Raw genomic sequence first — 22,169 nt, 5'->3', positions numbered from 1 at the left:
AGCCCCATAATTAATTCTGATTTATGCCTTTTTGGGTGCTTTGTTTTTTGGAACAGGGGAAGAAGAGGCTGAAGAACATTACTTAAATTGAATCTGTCATCTGTATTTGTTTAAAGTTGCACCCTAGTGATTTGAGTAGGATGGTAAACATACATGTGGACTGTGGATCTGGGCCATGGATTCTCAACATTTTAAATTAAGCTAGATTTTATTTTTTTTTCTTAACTGCCATATTGCAGTAGCTCTCCTCTGTGCTGTCCCACTAGCTTCCTAGAAATTTGGTAAAAAAGAGTGTTTTCACCTGTTGGTTTTCACTGCACTCAGGAAACTTCTGCTGTCTGGTGTTGCGTTGAGGGGAACCTGTTCAGTCTTTGTTTTCCTGTCTGTGTCTTTGTTTCACAAATGATGTCAGATGAGCTTTGGAAATGCCACTTATGGATTGTTGGTGTCAAAAAGCCAGGAGTGAGCATAAAATGTTGGCACAATTGAGATTATTTATAATGCTGATTTGCCAAATCTACAGATGCTGTAAATTAAACAAAAGTTAGACAGTCTTGTAGGATTGTTAGAAAGATATCTGGTTCTTCTTCTACCCAGTATTTATTTTTTAAAGTTATGCTCACAAAGTTACAATGTCAATGACATAGAGGTAAGGTGGAAGCCATCTCTGTCCCTGTGTTTTCTCACTTGTTCTTAGTGTCAGTAAGCAGATGAAGGAAATTTAATTGCAGCTCTTTCTTTCCCTGTTAGAGTAGTTCTCATTCTCCTCCCCATTTTCTCTTTGCATTACCCAGTTTGTTTCTGGAAATTACCTTTTTTCCTCAGTTGCACATTATCCTGCCACTGTTTGGCATTGAGTCGAGGCTCTTCCTGTTGGGATTTCACTTCCATTTTAAGGCATCACTACAGCAGTGTTTGCTGTGGGAGGAGGGCTTGCTGTGATTTCCATGAGAGTGTGCTTATTGATTTGGTCAAGTAAACTCACCGACAAATGGCACAGTGTGTTGTTCCTTCAGGAAGGCCTGCAGAGCAAGAATAGTGCCTGTGCAGTGTTCAGAACTGCTTCTGGGGGCTGGAGGAAAAAGCAGTGCCTGCTGTTTTTCCTTTCCAATCTCTGTAGTGTTTCTGAATTTTAGCAGATGGGTCTGTAGTGCTGTCCTTAGGTAGAATGCATCGTCTGGTGCCTAGGAGGAGCAGGACTGCATGGCTACTTTACACATTTGCTGCTGTTTCCCCAGGGAGGCTGAGGAAGTCCTATTGTTGTAAGCAACAGGAGAGTACAGCCTGTGTAAGTTTGTTCTAGCAAGAAACTGGGTGGTACTTTGCCATTGCTATTATGAGCCTTGCTGGGCACAACTTCAAGGCATAAGAATCCTTATGATTGCCAGTTGGGGTGGGGTGGGGTAAGTGATTTGGGGGTAATAGATAAGGCAAGGTGAAAAGGGCAAGAAAAACAGCTTAAATGATGATAACCTTTTGATTGTGCAGTGGCTTTAGTCTCAACAAATGTTAATTTGCATTTCCAGCATAGATGTGATGACTGCCATCTATACTGGACTTCTGTGACTTCCTTCAAAGTAGCCCTGTAGCACCTGTGATGTGAAGGGCAGCCGTGGTTCACTCACTGGTGTACAGGTACAGGGATAATTACTTATTTACAGTCACTGCACTGTGAATCTCTGTTGGCTATAATTAGCCTCGTACTGATTAATAGGCAAGTTATTAGCTTCAGAGAATCATACACAACCTCATTTTTCCTAACTTTGAGTTGCCAGTCATTATCTATTTCTAGTTATTTCAGGCATTTTTAATGCTTTGTCCTAGGAACATGTTTATTCCTTTGTGTCCAGTTTTCCTTTGTATGAAATCACTATAAGAAAGGTTGGCCTCATCTATCACTTCCTGCACAGCACAAATTCACTTATATTTCCTATTTATGGCTCTGGTCTTTGTTTGCCTACATGGAGGAATGCCAGTCTGTGTTTCCTTTCTTGTTGTAAACAGGAATGTTTTAAGAGGAAAGAGCACTAATAAGCTAATGGGAAGAAAGGGCACAAGGAAATAGATGAGGAAAGGTGATGTTAATTATCTTATGAATTAATGTGTTCCAAAGATGATAAATTTATTATTAATGTATCTGGATAACTAATCTGTACGTAGGAAGTACCACCAGCTTCTGTAGTAAATGGAGACAGTCTGGTGTTCTTAGAACAAATGTAGTAGCCAATCAGTATCAAAAGCCAATGTACAAGGTTTCATAATTTTAAAATGCATTTAATTGTTTCAGTATTCTTTAGCAAATATGAAAGTGTAAACTGCTTTTAGTTTTTGGGGGCTTCATGTCACTTTGTGGCTTCTTGTTCTAGGTTTTCTAGCATATGGATGAATGATAAATCAACAGGGAGGAGGCCACTGCACAAAACATTGCTTTCACAGTTATGCCTACAGAATAGGTTATATTTCACCTTGATCTTCCTATAGGCTTTTCCCCCCTTTTTATTCTTTATAATACAGACACATCTTGCATATTTTATAAGAATTTTATCTGTATCTTTATCATATTTTATCTGAATTTTATCTGTTTCTTACTGGCCTTGCAGACCTGAAAGACCAAACTGAGAGGAAGAAGGAAAACAGTACATAACAATTCTAAAATACAGTTGACAACATGCCAGTAGTCTAAATGCTATTGATTTGTTCTCTCAACAGATTTAAAGAAAAGCCAGAATTAAAATAGTGAAGTTGCAGATAGTTCTTCCATTTGTTTTTGCTTGGGAAGAAGAAAAAGTTAAAGCCTGTTTGAAAAGCTGAAGAAGGTCTTTTGTCTGGAAACAGAAAATAGGGATTCTTGTTGTGGTGCTGAATAATGGTCTCTGAGGAAGTTGTATTGTAAAGAGGCTTGAAAATGCAGTCAAGGAAGCTTAAATGACTTAAAAAACAGTTGGAAGGAATTAATTGTAAATTGGTAACATTTGGGGTGTATTGGAAGGGCTTTCCTGCAGTGCTGTGAATGCAGTCAGCAGAACTTTATTGCCATTTTCAAGGCAAAGAGAGGTGCTGTAATGACCAAGATGAGAGCTGTTAGCTGGGACAAGTGCAGTGGGAAGGTGGGTGTGAGAGACACACGTTCAGTGTGACTTCAGGAGAAACTGCAGAGATCTAGATCAGATGAGATGCTGGGCTGTAGAACAATAGTGATGATGGCCCACAGTAATCATGAAAGAGATGCTTCAGAGGTTTTTCAGGAAGAGCTTTAAGAGCTTTCTTTGTTGCCAGCAGACAGCTGGGATTTTATAGGAAGGTATTGTGCAGCTTTGAATTTGGACAGCATCATTTGCTATGCTCTGGTTAGGAATTAGTGTTGTTTTCCACAAAAATGTCTCATGAATAGGACCAAGACTGAATGTTTTCAACAAGTTTCTTGTATGAAATGTATTGCTTGGAAAACACCGTTAAACTGAAGATGTCTCAGCCCAAAGCAAGGCAAACTGCAGCTGCAGAAAGGTATCATGACTGCTGGCAAGAGAATGGCTGCTCTGAAATCAGTTAGGAAACACCACCTCTTAACTTATTTTCTGAAGTGTTTTGAAGCTTTACAGGCCATTTGCACATATCAGATTTCAATAATACTCCTATTTCACATTTAGTGGAGTTGCAGTATTGAGGCATATACTTGGCTATATGCTGAGCAGAAGAGAAGCATTTACTCTAAAATACTCTGTGTTTCTAAATAATCCCTTTTGAAGAATAAAAGTATGCCAATTCAGCAAACAAAATGCAGAAAGTAGAAAATTATGTTCATTGTTCCGTTATCTCAGCTCTCAATGTCATTTATGAGTACCTAAGAACGATTTGTTGATTGAAATGGATTTTCACTATTTCAGGTATGTAATTATGGGGATGCCCTTAAATTATTTTTGCCAGCTAGAAACCCCTTTAACCTTTAAAAAGAATATTTTGACAGCTGTGTGGTAGAAAACAGAAATAAGTACTTTCAAAATTGAATGTCAGTACAGTTCATTCTGTAAAGTAAATTATTAAAATCATTTTTGTAACACCTAAATCTTGTTCTTCTTTCAGATGAATGTGTGCAGGCTACGCTTAACAGTGCCACCTGATGAAGTGTCACAGCCTGAGCAGGGACCAAAGGAAACTGAGAGAAAGAAAAGTGTAAGTTTTAGGAATCATATTCTCTATAAATAAGAAGTAAGCATTTCCCTACACAGATGTTGATATTTGTTGTTTTGGCAGCCCAAAGCCCAGTCATCTTAGAAGATTTTAGAACATGTGGAAGGTCATCAAGTTGGGTGTGAACTTTGAGCCTAAGCCTTGGAGTAAGTGATGGCAAAACTGTGTGTAAAATAGGACAGTGGTAGAGGAACAACAGATACTGTAGGTGATTTATGACTGAGGTACCTTTAAAACTCGATTATTTCATATTTATATATCAAAGGGCAGGAAACTGTTACCAGGAACAGGGCCCTGTATTAAACAGTATCTTGATCAGGATCCTCTTGATCCTAAAAGAGGCTTTTATATTTCATGTAGGTGTAACAGTGTGCAAGATTTGAGTATCAATGTAGTTGGTGTGCTGGGGTTATTGATATTTGTGTGTGTCAGCTAATTTTGGTAAAGGGTGATGTACAAATAAAAAATATAAAATAAAGAATCCAAGATTGTTCTGAAATGAAAGAGATTTGGAAGTTATGTGCTTAGAAGGGTTCAGAAGGGCATTTTTGTTTTGCAGAAGTGAATAGTGTACACACAGAAAAAAATTTACAACTGCTTTGGTGCAGAACTTGTTCTGTAAGAGCTGTTTCATTGCAAGAGATAATGTTTCATTAGTCTTAAGAATGAAGACTAAAAAGAGAAGCTGGACAGGCTCCACAACTTCACCACATTTATACTTTGATAAACCAAAGTCAAACAAGGTGAAGTTTGCCAGACTCAAAGTCTGAATAGCAGTATGACAATAGGAAGAGAAACAATAGTATTTCTTAGTGATACTTAAAGGCAAAAATAACTGTAAAATTACTGAGAAAGGCAAACATTCTAAGGAATGCAAAGTAAAATGCTGAAGATAAGGATTCCTTATCAGTTGTTTTTTTTGTCCTGGAGTCTTTTATACACTCAGGTTTTCACACACTGTCTGGCAGAGTACTTGGGTTTTCAGGATCTAGAAATGTTACTTACAGAATAGATTAAATAGACTTTCATGCAAACTGAATTGGGCCCACCATTAAATAGTAATAATTCCTTTTGTACAGAGGTGTTTAGTTGTAGCACTTAGAGTAGCTTCTCTGTCAGTCTCTTGTCAGCTTGGATCTGATTGCAGACTGGCTTAAGCTTATGGGCCCATTGCCCTAGGAGGAATCTGAGTTTGCTTATGAGGAGGATAGATATTTACTCATGCCTTACTCACTTTATGGTTCTGAGTAATGTGATAATGAGAAAGAATTGTTAAGGATTAGTATTGGACAATTTGTAGTTACTTTCTTACATGACCATTTTTTTTCTCAGTGGGACCTCCTATTTAATGAGCTGTTATTTCCCCCATAATACACGTAAAGATAAGTGGGCTTTATATCAAAGAATGTTAAGGATATGAAGATAATAAATACATTATTTGGCTCAGTGTGCAAACCAATGATGTGTAGATCCATAAAAGATGGGTCTTTATTAGCTGAGACTAGAAAAAAACATATGCAATTTAAATATTGTATGTTCTGAGTAGTTTCTAAATTTCAGTACTTTTAGACAATTGAAAGACTTATAAATTCAGATCTAGATGGGATCTACTCAGCCAATTTCATAGCAATGAAAAAACACTGAGGAATTGTGCCAACTACTTGTATTTTACAGTTTCTCTGTGTTTAAAAAAAATACCCCACAGATAGTATAGCCATAGTGTATGGAAATAGCAACAAAAAAATCACTGCTCATGAACTGTTTTTAACTCATGTCTCTAAAGCCAGACAGCAATGAATTACCTGTAGATTTTTATTGTCTGTATTATTGATTGCTTTAGTCAAATTCATTTTACACTAACTTACAGTGCACACATGCCTCGTGACTAGTCATGCTGTGATCCTCTTACTGCACAGGTTAATTAAAAAAAATCTAAAAACAATGTTCAGGTGTCTGCTAATCACCTGTATTCAGCTGACTTCAGGTTAATGAAATTGCTTAAAGCACTTTGAGAACAAGTTTTACAAATGTTAGATAATCCTCACACTGCCCTGTGAGAACTGTGCCCCGTTTTTGGAAATAGGGATAATTGAAATTAGGGAACTGCTTTTTTTCTGCCTTGGACTTTACAATTTAAGGTCAAAAAATCCATCTTCAGCAAAAATAATCAAATTTAACATCACAACCCTTGTTGGAATCTAGAGTCCTATGCTGACTTTAATTGCTGACTCCTAAGAAAATGGGAATGGAAGATGGGATAAATGCTTTTGGTATTTAAAGTACATTAATGTGATTTACAGAAATGAACTGCAGGGGTAATGTCTGGGATTGCACAGTTTTTGCTGGATTGCTCAACTAAGTCAGGCAGTCAGAGCCTGGCTGCAGGTGCTCTCCTGTTTGGGCAGGACAAGTCTCTGCCTCTGCTGCTGAGGGAGGAGAGAAAAGACCTTGCAGTGTCGGAGGGAATGCCAGAAAACTATAAATACACCATGGCGTGACATTTGGTTGTAATCTGCTCTTTCAAATCTTTCACTAGAAGGAGGTGATTTTGAGCTGCCCTAATGTGACACGGTGATGGCTCGCTGTGTTTGTTGCTTTTCTGCATGTCTCAGGCCCAGTACCATTTGGAGGTGCTTCAGTTGCAGAATCAGCTAATGAACCACACACCAGCTCTTTCAGGGGCTGATCCCTCCTATAACTTCTTTTACTGCTTGATGTCAGAGCAGAAGTGGTTCTTTATCAGTTATGTTGGCAGCTCTTGCCTTAGCCTTTTTCGTTGGAGTCCAGACTTCTCATGAAATTTGTGCTGTATTTTGTTCAATCTGTATCAGTGCAGTAAATTTATAGATTAACTTTTTTACTGCTATGCATCCGTGAAATAAAAATAAACCAGTGTAAGAGATTAAAATGAAATGATGGATCTGGGTGCAACAAAATTGCTGCAGGCAATACTGTACTGGGTGGGCTCCCCCTGTCTTTTGTGAAAGGCTGGCAGATGGTACAGAGCTAGAGACTGAACTCAAAAACTGAAGGGGGAGTGAGTTTGTGTCAGGTTGGCTGTTTTATACTCATATTTAGGATATGATACCCTGAAAGAAGCATATGAGAACTTAACTCACAGGTAGGGACTAGTTGGTTGGGTTGTTTGAATTGTTAGTACTTTAGGTAGAAAGAATCACAAACTATTCTGATTCTGTTCCATGAATTCTGTCCATCATAGACAATGGGTGACAGTGTGAGGCTGTTTATTTCACCATGAAGTACAAAGGAATATTGTGCTCGTCAGATTGTGTGCAAAATCTGCATATCCTGAAGCCTCTCTTGTCTTGCTTAATAAAGGGCTATCAGACAATTGTAATGTCCCTGTTTGGGATTTGGCTTATTTTTATCCATCAGTCTCTTTCTTCCCTGTCATGGTTAAATTTGGAAGTGTCATTGGAAGCTACAGCTAAGCTTCTGAGGGCAGAATGTGAAGATATGTATAGACAGACATTTCTGTTTCATTTGGATGTATAGACAAGAGAATGAAAATGAGATAACACTCTGGAAATTTGTGTCACTTTACTGTCTGTGGCTTTCAGCCAAGTTTGAGCAGTGTTTAGTCAAACTCAGTTTGGTACTTTGGCTGCATATATCCTCAAACACTTTAATTTTCTTTGTTTTTTTAAGCATCACAACTAAGAAGTACAATAATTTTTATTTCCTAAGCAAGAATACAGAAGCATAGCAAACATATTTTTTTTGCCCCAGAAAAAAAAAAAGTAGGCTGTAAAGAAGCCAGAAGGGGAATTTGCTTCTGTACATCATGGTGAGAATCAAGCAGAAACTTGTGTCAGGCCTGGTTCAAGAATATGAGTGCAGTGAATGTGGGGCTGTGGTGCAGATGGAATCTAGGACAGTGCCTATTTTCTCTGCTGCTGCCAGCCCACTCCTGTCAGCAGAGCAGACCTTGTGCCTGAAAAAATGTGCTTTATCTGCTACAGGTGATGTTTCTGTTTCTCAGTCTCTCCAGCACTGGTCGCTTGATTTTTGCCATGTACTAATTAAGCGACACCTTAGTCAAAACCAGCACTACATAAAAGTACAGAAAGAATTTCACTGGCTTTTGAGGTTACTGCTGTATTTGTTGTGTCTTAGTTCCCCAATGTGTAAGCACTGGCATTCTGTGTACAGATTTCATGGGTTAGATAAGACTTTGTATAATGTCTGCCACTTCTCTTTTGAGATGGACATCTAAATTCAACACCCAAGGAGCTTCAAAGCTGGAACATGTTCAGTTACGCTTCTTGCATTCTTCATGAATTTAAGAACACTCATGTCTGTTATGGCTTATTTTCCCTATTGTTATACTATTTTAATGTAAAATATTCCTACATGTAATGTGATTTTCATGGGCTATAGAGGAATATGAAAAGATACAAAAACAAAATTACCTTTTGTCAGAGCATAGTAGGTTTTCTTGGTGAGCTCAATGTTATAAATAGGTAATTTTACTGAATAGACAATATTAACCTCAGTAACAGCATGAATATTTTCGTTCCTTGTGTAACTAGTGAACAGGTAAAAGATAACTGGTTATTTTAGAAATGCCTGGAATGTGCCTGTTAAGGAAAAGATAAAGCCTTGTTTAACTGATATAATTATTGTTAAAAGTTTTTTGATGGTGTAGGTAAACAGAAGATCATGAGTCAGGAAAATTTCAAGGCCACAGGGATACTTAACACAGAATTGTGTTAAGCATTACGTTACATGTCATTTTTTCTCAAAAAAGATGTGTCTTCTGTGCTTTTACTTCCAATTTTGGGGCAGGGAGAAGTATAAAATATGAGCCTATCTGACTTTCATTTATAAAACTGGTAGATTTAGAAGCAGATCATCCCTCAGTGTTATTTACATAATGCAAATAAAACCATGGGCCATAGAAAAAACAGCTAAAAACTTAAATTTATGGTTTGGTTTTGTAATGTCTTCACCTGTTTCATGCTACTTGTGCTGCCTCTCTGGACAGAGACATAAACAGGATGCATGGTAATTACCAAGACTTTTGCAACCTTGGGGTGTAGGCTTCTGTTTTAAATATTTATTAGTTAGGTAAACACAGTCTGTGCTCCTTTGGTACATTTTGTGTGATCACACCAAGCGCAGCTGTCTGTTGCTGCAGCACAGACAGGATGTGTTCCTGGAGGCTGATCCAGGATGTGTGAGCATCCACACAATGTGTCCTTGCTGTCACCTTGGGCTGTCTTTGGAACTGACTGTAGGTACAAGGAAATATTCACAAACTGATTAATCTAACTGCCTTTTCAGATCATTAGCTCACATTAGAAAGGATTTGGCTGATATTTTGACCTTAAGCAACAATGGTTGATTAATCTAACGAACCCTTCCATCTTAAAGCACTATTCCAGTTAGCTTTACAGTATTTACTTGCAATTGTATTTGCTGTTACCTTCACTGAGATGAAGGCCTCAGTGTGGATCAGAGCAGAGACCATTGAGGACCTGCTTGGAAAAATATGAGTTCTGAGAGTGGGTATGTATGGGACATAGAGTAAAATAATGGGAAGCATTTGACTTTAAAAATACTGTTCTGTAGTTCTTGAGGATGTAGAAAATCTAGGATTTGTGAAAGAGGAAGCATGGGAGAGAGGATGTGTCAGAGGGAGAACAGACTACGAGGCAGAAATGGAAAAAAGCAAAGGGAGAAAACCAGAAAAAGGTGGAAGTATAAAATCTCAAATCTCTGCATTCAGAAGAGTCTTCTAAGAGAAGACTGCATCAGGTCTTTTTTGGTTATTTATCCAGAACCCTGAAACTATTGGTCACGAGAAGAAATGAAAAGTTACTAAACAGAAAAGTGTGAGTAGAAGATAAGCATGTCTGGAATAGAGCGGCAATGAAAAAGGTTAAGGAAACATGAGAACAGTTACTTGGGTAGGTGTTGGCTCACACATCTTTAAAACAAGCAAGAACTGAAATTTTAACAGGCACTTGCCTGGGGATTCTGATAGAATGGAAGAATAAGGAGAGGGTAAAAACAATATCCTGTATTTTAAGTAGCACGTTGAACTGGAACAGTCAGCAGATGATGGAGAGTCTTTTAATCTTCTGAAAGAGAAGTAACAAAGGCATCTTAGGAGGCTTGTGCAAATACAGATAACAGGCAAGTTTAGCATTGTTGCAAGAGATGTGTAACCAGTCTGCTTTTGTGCAGTACCTAATCCTGCATGTACTGTCCATTATAATGTAAATTTAAGTCTGTTCATCTCTGAAATACATATGTAAGTGCCATGGGTGATTCTCTAGCTGCAAACCCATTGGTCTGAATTTGCAGGTCTTTTTTTGGGAGAGGGGTGAGGGAATCCTTCAAAGCATTCCTTAGGAATGTGTTCATAATATTCTAAAAATAAGGAATTTGGTCAGAGTTTTTATGCCAGAAATCTGTAAACAGCACTTTGGACAATTCTGCTAATGTTTCAGAGGCACAAAGGACCTTGGTATTGCGGGTGTTCAGCTATTCACCTCATTAAAAATGAGTGATCATGGGCAAAGGGCATGGATTTATGAATTCAGTGTCTGGTGCCTTGGTAACCTCTAAACAATCAAAGTAATTATTCACTCTGTTATCAGGAAGATGGAAACTTGTGTGTAATCCCTTTTTCCAGATGCAGGGGAGGAGCTGCAATGAACTATGAAAGAAACTGCACAAACCTGGAAGCAAACAAACACAAAATAATTTTGAGTCATGTCCCTATCTGGTTTCTGTTATCTAAGTATAAAGTGTAGGCCTTTTGTTTTTGCACATCGAAACAGCAAAACAAAACCCCCAATAATACATAATTATGAAACATCTCATTTTGAGGATATGAAGCTTAAGTGCAAAATTATATCATGTAAAAGTAGGGCTAGTTGCCCAATGTTTTCTTCATTAAGTGGTTTTAGAGCTTTCTTTTCACTTTTCATGATGGCTCACAGCTTTGTTGTTCTGTGCCTAAAATGTTCTTTACCAGGTGTCTGCTTTGTGATTGTTCTCTTCGCAGCCCTGCACACACACACCCCCAGAGTTTCAGCAACGTGGTTATACTATTAATGATGTGATAAAGGCAGAGTGTGTAGGATTTACAGTGTTGAGGAAAATCTGTCAGTGCCATGTGGAAAGGACACAATATAAACCAGATGTCTGTCTCTATCAATTTTTCTTAATACAAGTAAATTTTCCTGTTCATTTCCCCTTGCCTAAAGAAGAATTTATTCGTATATTGCCAGCATAGTTGTGTTGGTTTGGCTCCTAAAAACTGAGTGCTGCTGCTTTAGGCTGCAGATGGTGTCCTCTCTTCACCGTCATGGTAAGGACTGGGGATCTCTAGGATGCAGCTGCAGATGGATATACCATGCTGAGCTTTGTCTCTTTAAGCCTCTGTTTGATGTCAAAGAGAGTTTAGACAGTGCTTAGAAAAAAAAAAAAAAACACAAACCAAAACATATTCTAAAGTCAATATAGTAACTGTTCTCAAGTGTATCTGTACCTGGTATATCCAGCATAAGAAAGATCAGTAAAACCATCTATACTTGATTTTTTTCTAGAGCTTACCTTTAAAAAACAATGTGCAGAGCTTACCAGTAACAGCTGTGTTTCCAAACTTTTCATTCTAACTTTCCATTCAGAAATCACTGGTTATTTTTAGGTTCCTAGCTTGCAAATATTTCACATTCAGTAAGAATATTTTCCCCTTTTTAAAAAAAGTCATAATGTGGATGTCTTCATCTGAGGTAGTTGTTTAAATTCCTTGTAATCAAGAAGAGAAATGAGTAGTTCTGAGGCCTGGCTCATTTCAGGTGCTTGAGACAGAAGGATGTTTCCCTGGGCTGATTAGGAGGGAGGAGAGGTGAGTAGCTAGGTCAGGTGATGATCTGAGCTTGTGGATATTCATTTACATGCTGAGGGAAATGATTCCTGCTGTTTGCATGAATATTTTCCTTATGAAGTATATTGATGAGATGAACAAGAGAAGTCTGTGAAGGGTGGCTTGAAGCAAGACATGTGATTATTACATTTCACAAATTTCTGCAGATCATTCAAATAAAAAATGTTGGCTTTTTAAAACAACCTCTGTTTGCATAGCAAGACCTGATTTAGAAGGTTCATCCTTCTACAGTACTTAATAACACAGGAACACCCACATAAATGCTATTTCATAGCTTTGCTGTAGCTCTTCCAATGTCAGTTCTGCAACATCTGTAGAAGAAATGGAGACCTGAAATGAGTTTGATTGCTTTGGAGGTTCTTAATTAACTTTAAATGCAAACTGAAATTCTGCTTTGTTTATCTTCAAGAGAAACAGATATTTTCTCTTTTAAAGAACACTGCCTAAAAGGTTTTAATTTCAGTTTCTTAGCTCTTTCTATGTTTTTTGAGTAAACTTGTGAATTTTTGTTTCCTGCAGCAGGGAGTTTGGGAAATGAGGGATAATTCTGTGGTTGCAAGACTTTAGAGGGAACTAGAGACCTGAGTGCTCTGCAAGAATGCAGAAAAGTACCATCATTGAATGAAAATAAGCCAGGTTAACCTTTTCTTACATGCCTCTCCCTCTCCTTGTACAAATCCAGCTGTTGTCTCTAGCTGTGCATACATGACTTCCATTGAAGGCAGTGGTAATCAGACATCTCTGTTTTCTTTATCAGTTATAAGTTGGTCATTGTTTCCAAAAACATGAAGGCTGATAGGTTGGCTCCAAAATGTTAGGGAGTTAGTGTTCATATGTACTGCTGTGCTTTCACTACAATTGGTGTCTCTCCTGGCCCTAAGTTACTGTGGTTTTATTCAGGTTTTTTTTTAATCTAGTACTGACTTTTTTTTTTTTTTAGGAGCTCTACCACGTACCAAATGGGATGTCTCCAGGGAAGCTCTCTCATGGGATGGTGTATGGTGTTGTGCACCGAACTGACAACAACCATAAGAGAGAAATGGTGGTTTATGGCTGGTCAGCTGACCAGCTGAAAGAGGAGATGAATTACATTAAAGAAGTGAGTTACATTTTCACCTCAAAATTTGTCAAATACCCTTTCCACGTATCCATGTAAAGCTGTGAGAGTATAATGGGATGACTGATGTCTAGACCAACAGCTCAGTTTGAACTGGGAATCTACTCTGAAGCTAGATGCTGGCCTTGGTAGTATTTGAGTTGGGAAAAAAGCATGCTCTATACCTGGGAACTGTGCTTGCTGATGGAAGAAACTATGTAAGCAGACACCTGAAAGGGTGAAGTCTCTCTCTTCCTCTGCTTCACCCATCCCCAGACTCTCCAGCTTTGAAAAGGCTTCTAAATTAGGTGACATAGTAAAATCACTTGGGTATATTTTGGGGCAGCCTTAAAATAGTCAGCCTAATAAGGATGTCTTTGTACTACTTTCTCTGTGCCTGCTCATTTATCACAGTTGGCAGAAGATCTCCTGAAAAACAAAAACTGCATTTCTGATCTGCTTGAAATTTTTCTGTTCTTGAAACTCAGCATCTCTTTGCCCATGTGTTCTCAGACTGTGGCAGTAACACCCTAATTACCTCAGGGAAAATCATCTGACCTCTTTCCATCCACCATCACCACCCAGGAGGCTGTTGGCCAGTGCTTATCTGTTACACTGATTCAAGTGCAAACTGGGTTGATAGACAAGGGAGGAACCCTGAGTCAATCGAGCAGTGTAAAGCACTGTAATCATGTGTGCTCCTTACATCTGCCTGGCAGAGTTCACTCTAAAGCTGCTGAGGTTAGGGACTGGCAGGGTCTGTCAGTGCTGCAGTGCTGGCGAGGCACACAAGCTGCTTTGGCTGCTGTTTTCCTGCCTGGGTAGTTTCTCTGCCCTGCTGGGGTGGTTCAAGGGGCAGGTGAATTGGCACTACCCTGTCTGTGGTACCTGGGGATTGCTTGGGCTGAGACCATCTCCCTGCCCCTGTCTGTCCCTTATGGAGGGACACGTCAGACCAGGTGAACAGCTTGTGCATTCGGGGTACTGATGCTTTCAGGAAAAAGTGGGAAAGACATGGGAAGAACCATGCTGTCTTTTGCTCTTCCATCTTCTGGAAAGCTGTGTTCAGCTTTGCTAATTTGAGATCTTTGGTCTGCCAGAGTAGTGTTGTCTTTAAAAGCAGAATCCTAAACAAGAGTCCTCAGCTTGTGCTGTATATGTGCTGACTCAGATAGACCAAAAATGATGGGCTGTGTCAGAGCTGCTGACAGCTTCCTCTGCCTGAGTCAAATTAGCATCTTGCAAGAGAGTGTGTCTGTGCATGGGGAGGCACAGGGTGAGTGCTTCTTTCCTGACATGCCAGGCAGGAGTCAGCTTCCTTCTCTCTTCCTCATCCCAAAGGGTGGTTTGGGATCACTCCTTGTATAGGTTTGGTGGCCAGTGCCCCTCTTTCTGGGAGACAGTGGTGGGGATTCTGTGCAGAGCTGCTAAAAACATCCCCTGCTGAAATTTACCTTGCCCCACTGTGCAGACACAGTAAACTCACTGCCCTACATGATCTGCAACCAGCCTGTGTTTGGTAAGAGGTGAGGAAAGGGAAAAAAAATAAGTTGAATTATGTAGACTGTAGAGAAACATAATTGCAGTGGCATGTAAAGCCAAACTGGAAGCCAGCTTGGGGTTTTTTTGAGGGTTCTTTTCTAGAAAGGCAAGGAATAATTTACATCCATGGTTCTTGAAATCAAATTGAGTTATCTGTTCTTCACATTTGAAATTGCATTGGTAAATGTAAGCTGCTTTGTTGTTTAGTTAGATACAAGTCTAAAAGACTGAAATTGAAAGTGTTTATCTGCAATGGATACCCAGGGGAAACCGCTTTTAAAAGTATGGGCATATATTAATTCTGTGCCTTATTTTCAGAAATAAAACAATATATGATCAAATTAATTTCAATTTAGTAATTAATTTCATTTAGTAATCAAGTTATAATGACTTATGGATATTTAATTTAAATGAATTTAGTTTAATTATTCATTTGCAAGTGTTTAAGCATGTACAGAGAAGTCTAGAATTACTCATAGTGACAGTTATTTGTATCATGCCTATGTAGACAAGTCTTGAGACTTAAGTTTTTGTCTTTTTCTTGAGAAAAAATTGCTGTTATGCAGAGATAGATTAACAATGGAAATTACAGAGAGTGACAATGAAGAACATAGAGAAAAAAATCATGTCCTACTGAATAAATGGTATAATCCAAATTTTTGACAAAGGCATTTGATTTTTCTGACACCAGGTGAGAGCAACTCTGGAAAAAGTAAGAAAGAAAATGTATGGTGAATATGATGAAATGAAACGAAAAATACAGCAGCTTACAAATGAACTGAAAGTAAGTATCCATTCATTTGCAGGGAAAGCAAATGGGAATAACTGTCCCAGTGTTGTCTAGAAATTTCTTTTACTTTAGCAGAACAGAACTCATCTCCCAAACCACTCCAGTCACTCCAGTTTACTGTATTATGACATCTGTAATTTCTTTTCTTAATTTATTTTTCCATCCAGGAAGGTAAAGCAGGATAGGGATGCTTTTTGCATGTGAAATTAGTAACTGGCTGGAAATTCTTGGAAATAAAAGAATGATCTTGATACCATTACCTGTGTGTATTGGTAATTAGTGGAGATGGATGTAACAGCTTCCAGGTGAACCGAATAAATAATATTGATAATTAGGAAAAACAGATAACTTTGAGTCATTTCAACACTTTGCTCTGTTTTACTGAACCTATTGCTTAAACACTAAGTAAAAGAAGTAGCAATATTCATTAGTATTAAAGTGCTAAGAATTACTTACCTTTTGGTTTTTAACGGAACATTTCAATGGTCATTCAATGACCTTTCTTCTGACATGCTGCTTTAGCAATAAAAGGTTTTGCACTCTGTAAAAATAGCCTTCATATTAAACTGCTGAGTTGTTTGATCCAAAAAGTCTCCCTGAAAATTTGCTTTGAATTTATGTTGAGCATTGATTTTCACATCCCTGATTCAGAGGAAGCTTTGGCAATTAAAAGTGACTTCAAGTCCCTGACTTCAAGGGACTGTGACCTTGACATGCCCTTCTGCCATTCTCATTTGGAGGTTGTCAGTTCCCTGCATGCTGTATTAGGTACAAAAATCATAATGTACTATAAACTGCTACTTTCATCCTGTGCAATTGGTCTCAAAAAATGACGAAAAAAAAATCCCCCTGACTTGAGGGGAAGAGAGAAAACACAGTTTGCAGAAATTGAGTTAAATAGTCATAATGCTACCAACAAGAGTGACTCTCTTCCCAGCATGCATGTAGTAAATGCTGATTCAGGTACAGCTTTGTTGTCTTTGCTGCTGATCTTCACTGAATAGCAGTGATGATATCCTGCACTTCCAGAACTTCTGTCAGACCAGTAGAAATCCTGCATGAGTCAGAAATTCTTCCTTAATTAAGGGTTTCTGACCAGCTCTGTCAGAATATCTAGTTCTGCAGAAAATTTGCAGTTCATGAAGCTTCCTTCTGACTTAAATGGCACATTAGGAAACATCCTTCCCTTTTTTTTTTAATACTCTAAACTGCCTGAAAGGAAGCACAAGTGTTGTTCTTTCTAATAACATGAACTTCTTGTTTGGTTAGTTATTTGGGATCTGATTATGGTTTTATATGACTATTGTTGTCTTTTGTGCTATTTGCAACTCCTGTTTAAAATCCTTTCTATACTCTTTTCTTCAGCTTTCAGTCACTGTGCTTTTATCTTACCTATTTCCAGGACAACTTTTTGTTCATAAAGTTTGTTTGAAATTTGTTCTTCCAATATCCTGCCCTGGGCTTCTTCACACAAGTTATTACCTTGTAACCTTCTTAATCCATCCAAAGCATATCTGCTTTCATTTGTTTTACATGAGCACACGTTTATAGAAGTTTAATGGTGACTACTTGGCCTATGCTCCCTATGCTGACCTAATCTGTGTATGGCTTGGTTACTACACACTTGTCCCCTGTATCAGTCCCTGGTGCTCTTCTGTTTTTATCAAGAAACGAATCTGATCCATCTAAGAATGTGAGCTGGGCTGGCTTCCATTAGTAACACTCCTTTCCTCCTTATTATTGGATCATTTGTAATTATTTACACTGTTTGGGTTTTGGTCTCTTCTTGAATGATGTCATTTTGTGTCTTCACTGCTGCTCCCCCCCTCAGTTTTTTAGCATGTGTGTGTGTACATATCAGAAAATGACTAATTTTCACACAACAAAGCTCTCTGGCTTCCCCTCCCTGCTTTGTACTGTTTCATCCTTACGTCTTCTTGATGTTGCTTCTTTATGTACCTGATTAGTCAGTTCCTTCTTAATTAAGGCTTTTCTACAATTCACAGTTCTAGGCTTCCTTATTTCTTGCATTCTTCTGCTTTTCGCTCTGAATTTTTACAATCTGCCCACTCTATGTATATAATATTTCTGAATGGACAACTGCCAATTGTCCTCTTGTCCTTTCAAGAAGAACAGCTTATACAATGATTGCAGACTAACAATAAATTTAGATACTCATGCCCAATTTCTGTTAGATTATTTGAATTATAAGTTTTGTTTCCTTGTTTGTGAGAATATACTTTGAAGCCTGTATATTTTAAGCATCCTAGTACCATGAAAACGACCTTGGTGTCTTTCTCTTCTCTAGTTCTCTTGGAAAGAATAGGTAAACTTAATCATTATTCTATATAAAACTTTTTTTTTTTTTTTTTTTTTTTTTCCCTTGCTCAGGTGACAAATGCTCATCAGGAATCCTTAGAGAATCATGTGCGAGTGCAGGCTGCAGCCTTAGATAGCTTTAGCGAAATGAACAGCTCCTTGACATCAGCATCAATAGACTTGCAGGTACATCTTCATAGCTGCTTCCCAGCTCATAGCTGCCTTTTCTAATATGGATTTCAAAGCATACAGAAAACATGGATGACAGATACAGATTCTAACACTAAGCAACACCATGGAGTACTGTTGTGGATATCTAAACCACCTGATTTAGGAAACAAAAATGTTCCAGAAGTTCTTGTGTTTAAAAAAAACGTTAAAAATAGCATACAATAAAGTGATATAAAGAGATACTGATATGCAGCAGACTAATACCACAAGTCATGTCTTTATGAAGGATCTAAGGTGAAGATGTGATTTGGTCTGTGTAGTGCAAAATGGTGCATCTACTGACTTAGTTCCACCTTCAGCTGGTAACAGAAATTAAGTGGCATATTTGGAGACACTTGTGAGATTTTATATACCTGTGAAATGCAGGGGGAGGGACAAGGTGGGAATTAATTTTCTTTATAAAGACTTCAAAATTCTCATTTATCTTAACTGAACTACTTAATGTCCCTGCTTTCTTGTATGTAACAAGTATGTTACATTCTTGTACATTACTTTTCTGTTTTCAGTCCACTGCATTTTGTATGTATGGCATGGCCTTTGGAGAGAAGGGAAGATTATTCATACTGAAATCTATCTGTGTTCCTTTTTGTTTTTTAATAGTGTTCCAGGAGTTGATTTCACTGAGTATACTCCTCATGGAAATACCTTCTAGCAACAACAAAAGACATAATTTTAAATGTTAAAACTTGCAAAACTGTTCACGCTGCATTAATATGTCAGGAAGCTCATTAAATGTGCTGTCTGTTTCATAATCTCTTGCCTATATTAATTCATCAAATTATTTCTGATTTGTAATATGTGCTTTGCCTCTTTCTTCTAGAAAACTCTAGTGGATGTTACATTGGAGAACACTGACATAAGGGAACAAATAAGGAATTTAAAACATACACATGAGCAATCAATGGAAAAGCTGAGAGAAAAGCAAAAGCAACTGGAAACGGCACAAATTGAAAATCAGTTACTGAAATTAAAGGTGTGGTATATAAACTCCCCTAAAAATACTGCACAGTAAAGGCATTAGGTGGATGTTAAATGAATTCCTTGGCCTTATCTGTAAAGAGTTCTTCATTCTTCATGCCCTCATCGTGCCCTCAAGCTCACTTATTCCTGTGAATCAATACTGGTTTAATAAGGAAGAATCTGAGCTGGTGACAGGCAGTCTTCCCATAACATGGGACATAACATAAGAGTCAAAGATGTTGACAGGTGAAAATTCAAACCATTAAGTGGTTATTAGCATCCATTCCTATTAATTGAAGGAATATTACAACTCTACACATTGCTACATGAATTTCTTGGTGTTGAGTTTCTTTGGAAACCATTGCACCATTTTTAATAGGTAGTCAGTTGAGTCTTATGAGCTTGTGGTCAGCAGGTAACAGCAAGCATCTTCAAAAGAGAATTAAGCTATTTCTTTCAAAGAAATGCAAGGGAATAGAACACAAACTGCAAGGTTTAATATGACAGAAAGCTTGACCATGTTCTCCCCTCATCAGCCAAATGTATTCCTTTAATCTCCAAAAAACCCAAATGAAACAAACCCCACCCCACCCCAAACCAAAAAACTTTCTCTGTTAAAATTGCTCATAGTAGACCAATTTGGATATAGTGCTAAATCAGAATTTGTCAAATTTTGAAAATTGTTATTATTTTTGGTAAAGTTTCTGAAGTTGAGATGACTGCAGCTATATTCATGTTTAATTTTGTCAGAGAAGATGTTTCTTTCTGGCTGTTTTGCTTGTGACTAGAACTCATGCTTAATGATGAATGGTTAAACAGGAAAACATAAGTGCCCTTCATGTTCTGCTTTCCTCTCACAGTGAGGAATATACAGGCTATAAAAGTAGCTGTATTTTGCACCTGCTGTTGTCAGCAGGAAATAAAAAGAGGGAAAAACCAAGTAACAGAAGCAAAGATGATGCAATTAAGATTCTAAAACAGAAATCTGGGCTTCACTATGATGTTAAGGACATGCCCCAACAAGTTAGGGAAAGAGGTATGCCTGCTTCTCAGAGCAGGGAACTGCAGCTTAAGTCTCAGTTCAACTGAATGTGTAAGGGTTTGTTTTATCTTCAAGCATGTCAAGCTCTGCAGAATACATGCCCTGCATTTACACAGCAGAAGTGTAAATTCTGCCCTCACATTTTCAGTTTTTGTACCAAGTTGGTGAATAATATACCTCATTACTGTCTTTGACAGTTAAATATAAAATAGTGTTTCAAAAAGTACCAAGACATCTAGGAATTCATTCTAGGAGTGAATGTAAGAGGATGATGAGGGATCTGGGAGGCTGGTGTAACTACTGTGTACTGTGATTACGTTCTGGGTGGAGAACACAACACACCTGTGGGGCTTATTAAGGAGGTTTGGTTTATTCATAAATCTGTAATAACTTATGAGTAAAGATGTTGCTTAAGTGTATTATTACAGATGCCCTGATACATCCACTTTTTAATGCTTGCTTTTATTATCCTCATTGCTCAAGGTATAAGGAAAGGAATGATGGAAATAAAAGGCCAGAGATACTATTCCAGTTCAGTGTATCTTATGGAATCTGTGGTTTAATAATTGGCTTTCTCTAAATGATACTATTCTTTCAGGCTTCCTGAAATTTGGAAGGTTCATTAAACTCCACCCCCTCATAAAGTGCAGGTCACTACCTGTGCCCCAGGGCTGGCCTAGGTGAGATCACAAAGGGAACAATTGCAGTAAAAGTGGAGTCCTTCAGGGTTCATCCCTTTCCAAAGAACGAAACCAAGAGAGAGCAGGGAGGGTACTGCAATAAAGTATTGCTTTGAGTGTTCATGGTCATTTAGAAACAGGAGTTGAGTGTAGGCCATCTCTAGTCCATGTTTCAGTAGAATGGGGGGAGACAGTATTGTTTCAATGGGGAAACAAGCCAAGTGACTTGGAGGCTGTTATGGAAAGGTTCAGCAAAGAGACTTGACCTGATCTTGGATAAGCAATGACTAAATGAGCTCAATTCAGACAACATGGAACTTGATGGAACAGTAACTTCTACAGATTCAAATGATGTGAAAACAGGCAGAATGCTGTAAATGGCCTTGATGCAAATGGAAATCTACTTTTGCAATGTCAGATTTATAACAAGGGGGAGCTTAACCAAACTCCTTATTTTCTCATCACGTGAGCTCTCTTCCTTCTGTGGGCAACCTTCCTCTCTCATAGGTGGAATCATCGCAGGAAGCCAATGCTGAAGTCATGAGAGAGATGACCAGAAAGCTGTATAGTCAGTATGAGGAAAAAATGCGAGAAGAGGAACAGAAACACAAGGCTGAGAAAGAAATGCTCCTGGTATGTACAGCCAGTCTGTAAGAGCAGTACTTAGCTTGGATGTAGTTTCTCAATCGCTTCATTCTCTGGAGTTGACGTGTGTTCCTTTGCTTCTGTCTCTGTGATTAGTCATGCCATAGTTACTAAGCTTTCCAAACTTTTGGGCTTGTAGGAATAAGAAAAATATGTGTTCAAACATAGTAATGTCAATGATAATCTAGATTTCAAAATCTGAAATAGGGTAATTAGATTTTTTTAGACTTCTGATTCTTTATGAAAGGAAAATACCATATCCAATTTTAAGTGAATTTAAGAAGGAGAAAGGGAACAACTTCACTGGATGCTGCTGGAGCAAGAACTCCCCTGTGCCCCAATTTCCCTCCCCCTCAAGTTAAACCTTTCTATGAGTAGTCAGTTGTTGTATTTTTTTTAAATTATAAAGATAGATAATGATGGAGATTGAAGATAGATGCTCCTTTTTATTCATAATGCTTTACATGTAAGGAAAGTACAAAGCTGAATATAGCCAACTATGGTGTTTAGAAAGCTGTCTTTTTCAGCATCATAGTTTTCTCATGCTATTATTTAACAGCATCCTCAGGGAAAAGGAAGGGAAATCAGCTATCTCAGAAATGGGTAAAAGTTTCTCTTGGATTGTCATAATGATGCTTTATTAATGCCTGTGTATTTCAAAGTACCCCCAATCTTTTGCTCTATATAATTCACTTTCAGGGTCATAACTCCTCCAGATTTCTGAGCAGGTGTAGTGAAAAGCTTTGACCTCC

General features: G+C 38.1%; 1 protein-coding gene across 3 annotated transcripts in view; it reads left to right on the top strand.

The window, feature by feature from the left end:
* LOC107209207 (myocardial zonula adherens protein-like) overlaps positions 1-22,169 on the top strand; it is a 52,921-nt gene that overhangs the window by 2,302 nt on the left and 28,450 nt on the right. For all 3 annotated transcript variants that reach the window (XM_015638562.2, XM_015638559.3, XM_015638561.3), the window contains exons 2-7: positions 4,081-4,170; positions 13,053-13,211; positions 15,442-15,534; positions 17,932-18,045; positions 18,911-19,063; positions 21,280-21,405. In XM_015638562.2, the coding sequence (XP_015494048.1) occupies positions 4,081-4,170; positions 13,053-13,211; positions 15,442-15,534; positions 17,932-18,045; positions 18,911-19,063; positions 21,280-21,405 (735 nt within the window). The remainder of the gene's footprint in view (positions 1-4,080; positions 4,171-13,052; positions 13,212-15,441; positions 15,535-17,931; positions 18,046-18,910; positions 19,064-21,279; positions 21,406-22,169) is intronic.

This window comes from Parus major, chromosome 10, assembly GCF_001522545.3.
Source record: "Parus major isolate Abel chromosome 10, Parus_major1.1, whole genome shotgun sequence".
Classification (NCBI taxonomy): domain Eukaryota; kingdom Metazoa; phylum Chordata; class Aves; order Passeriformes; family Paridae; genus Parus; species Parus major.
Note: the sequence above shows the minus strand (reverse complement) of the source record. Positions and strands in the feature narration are given on the sequence as shown.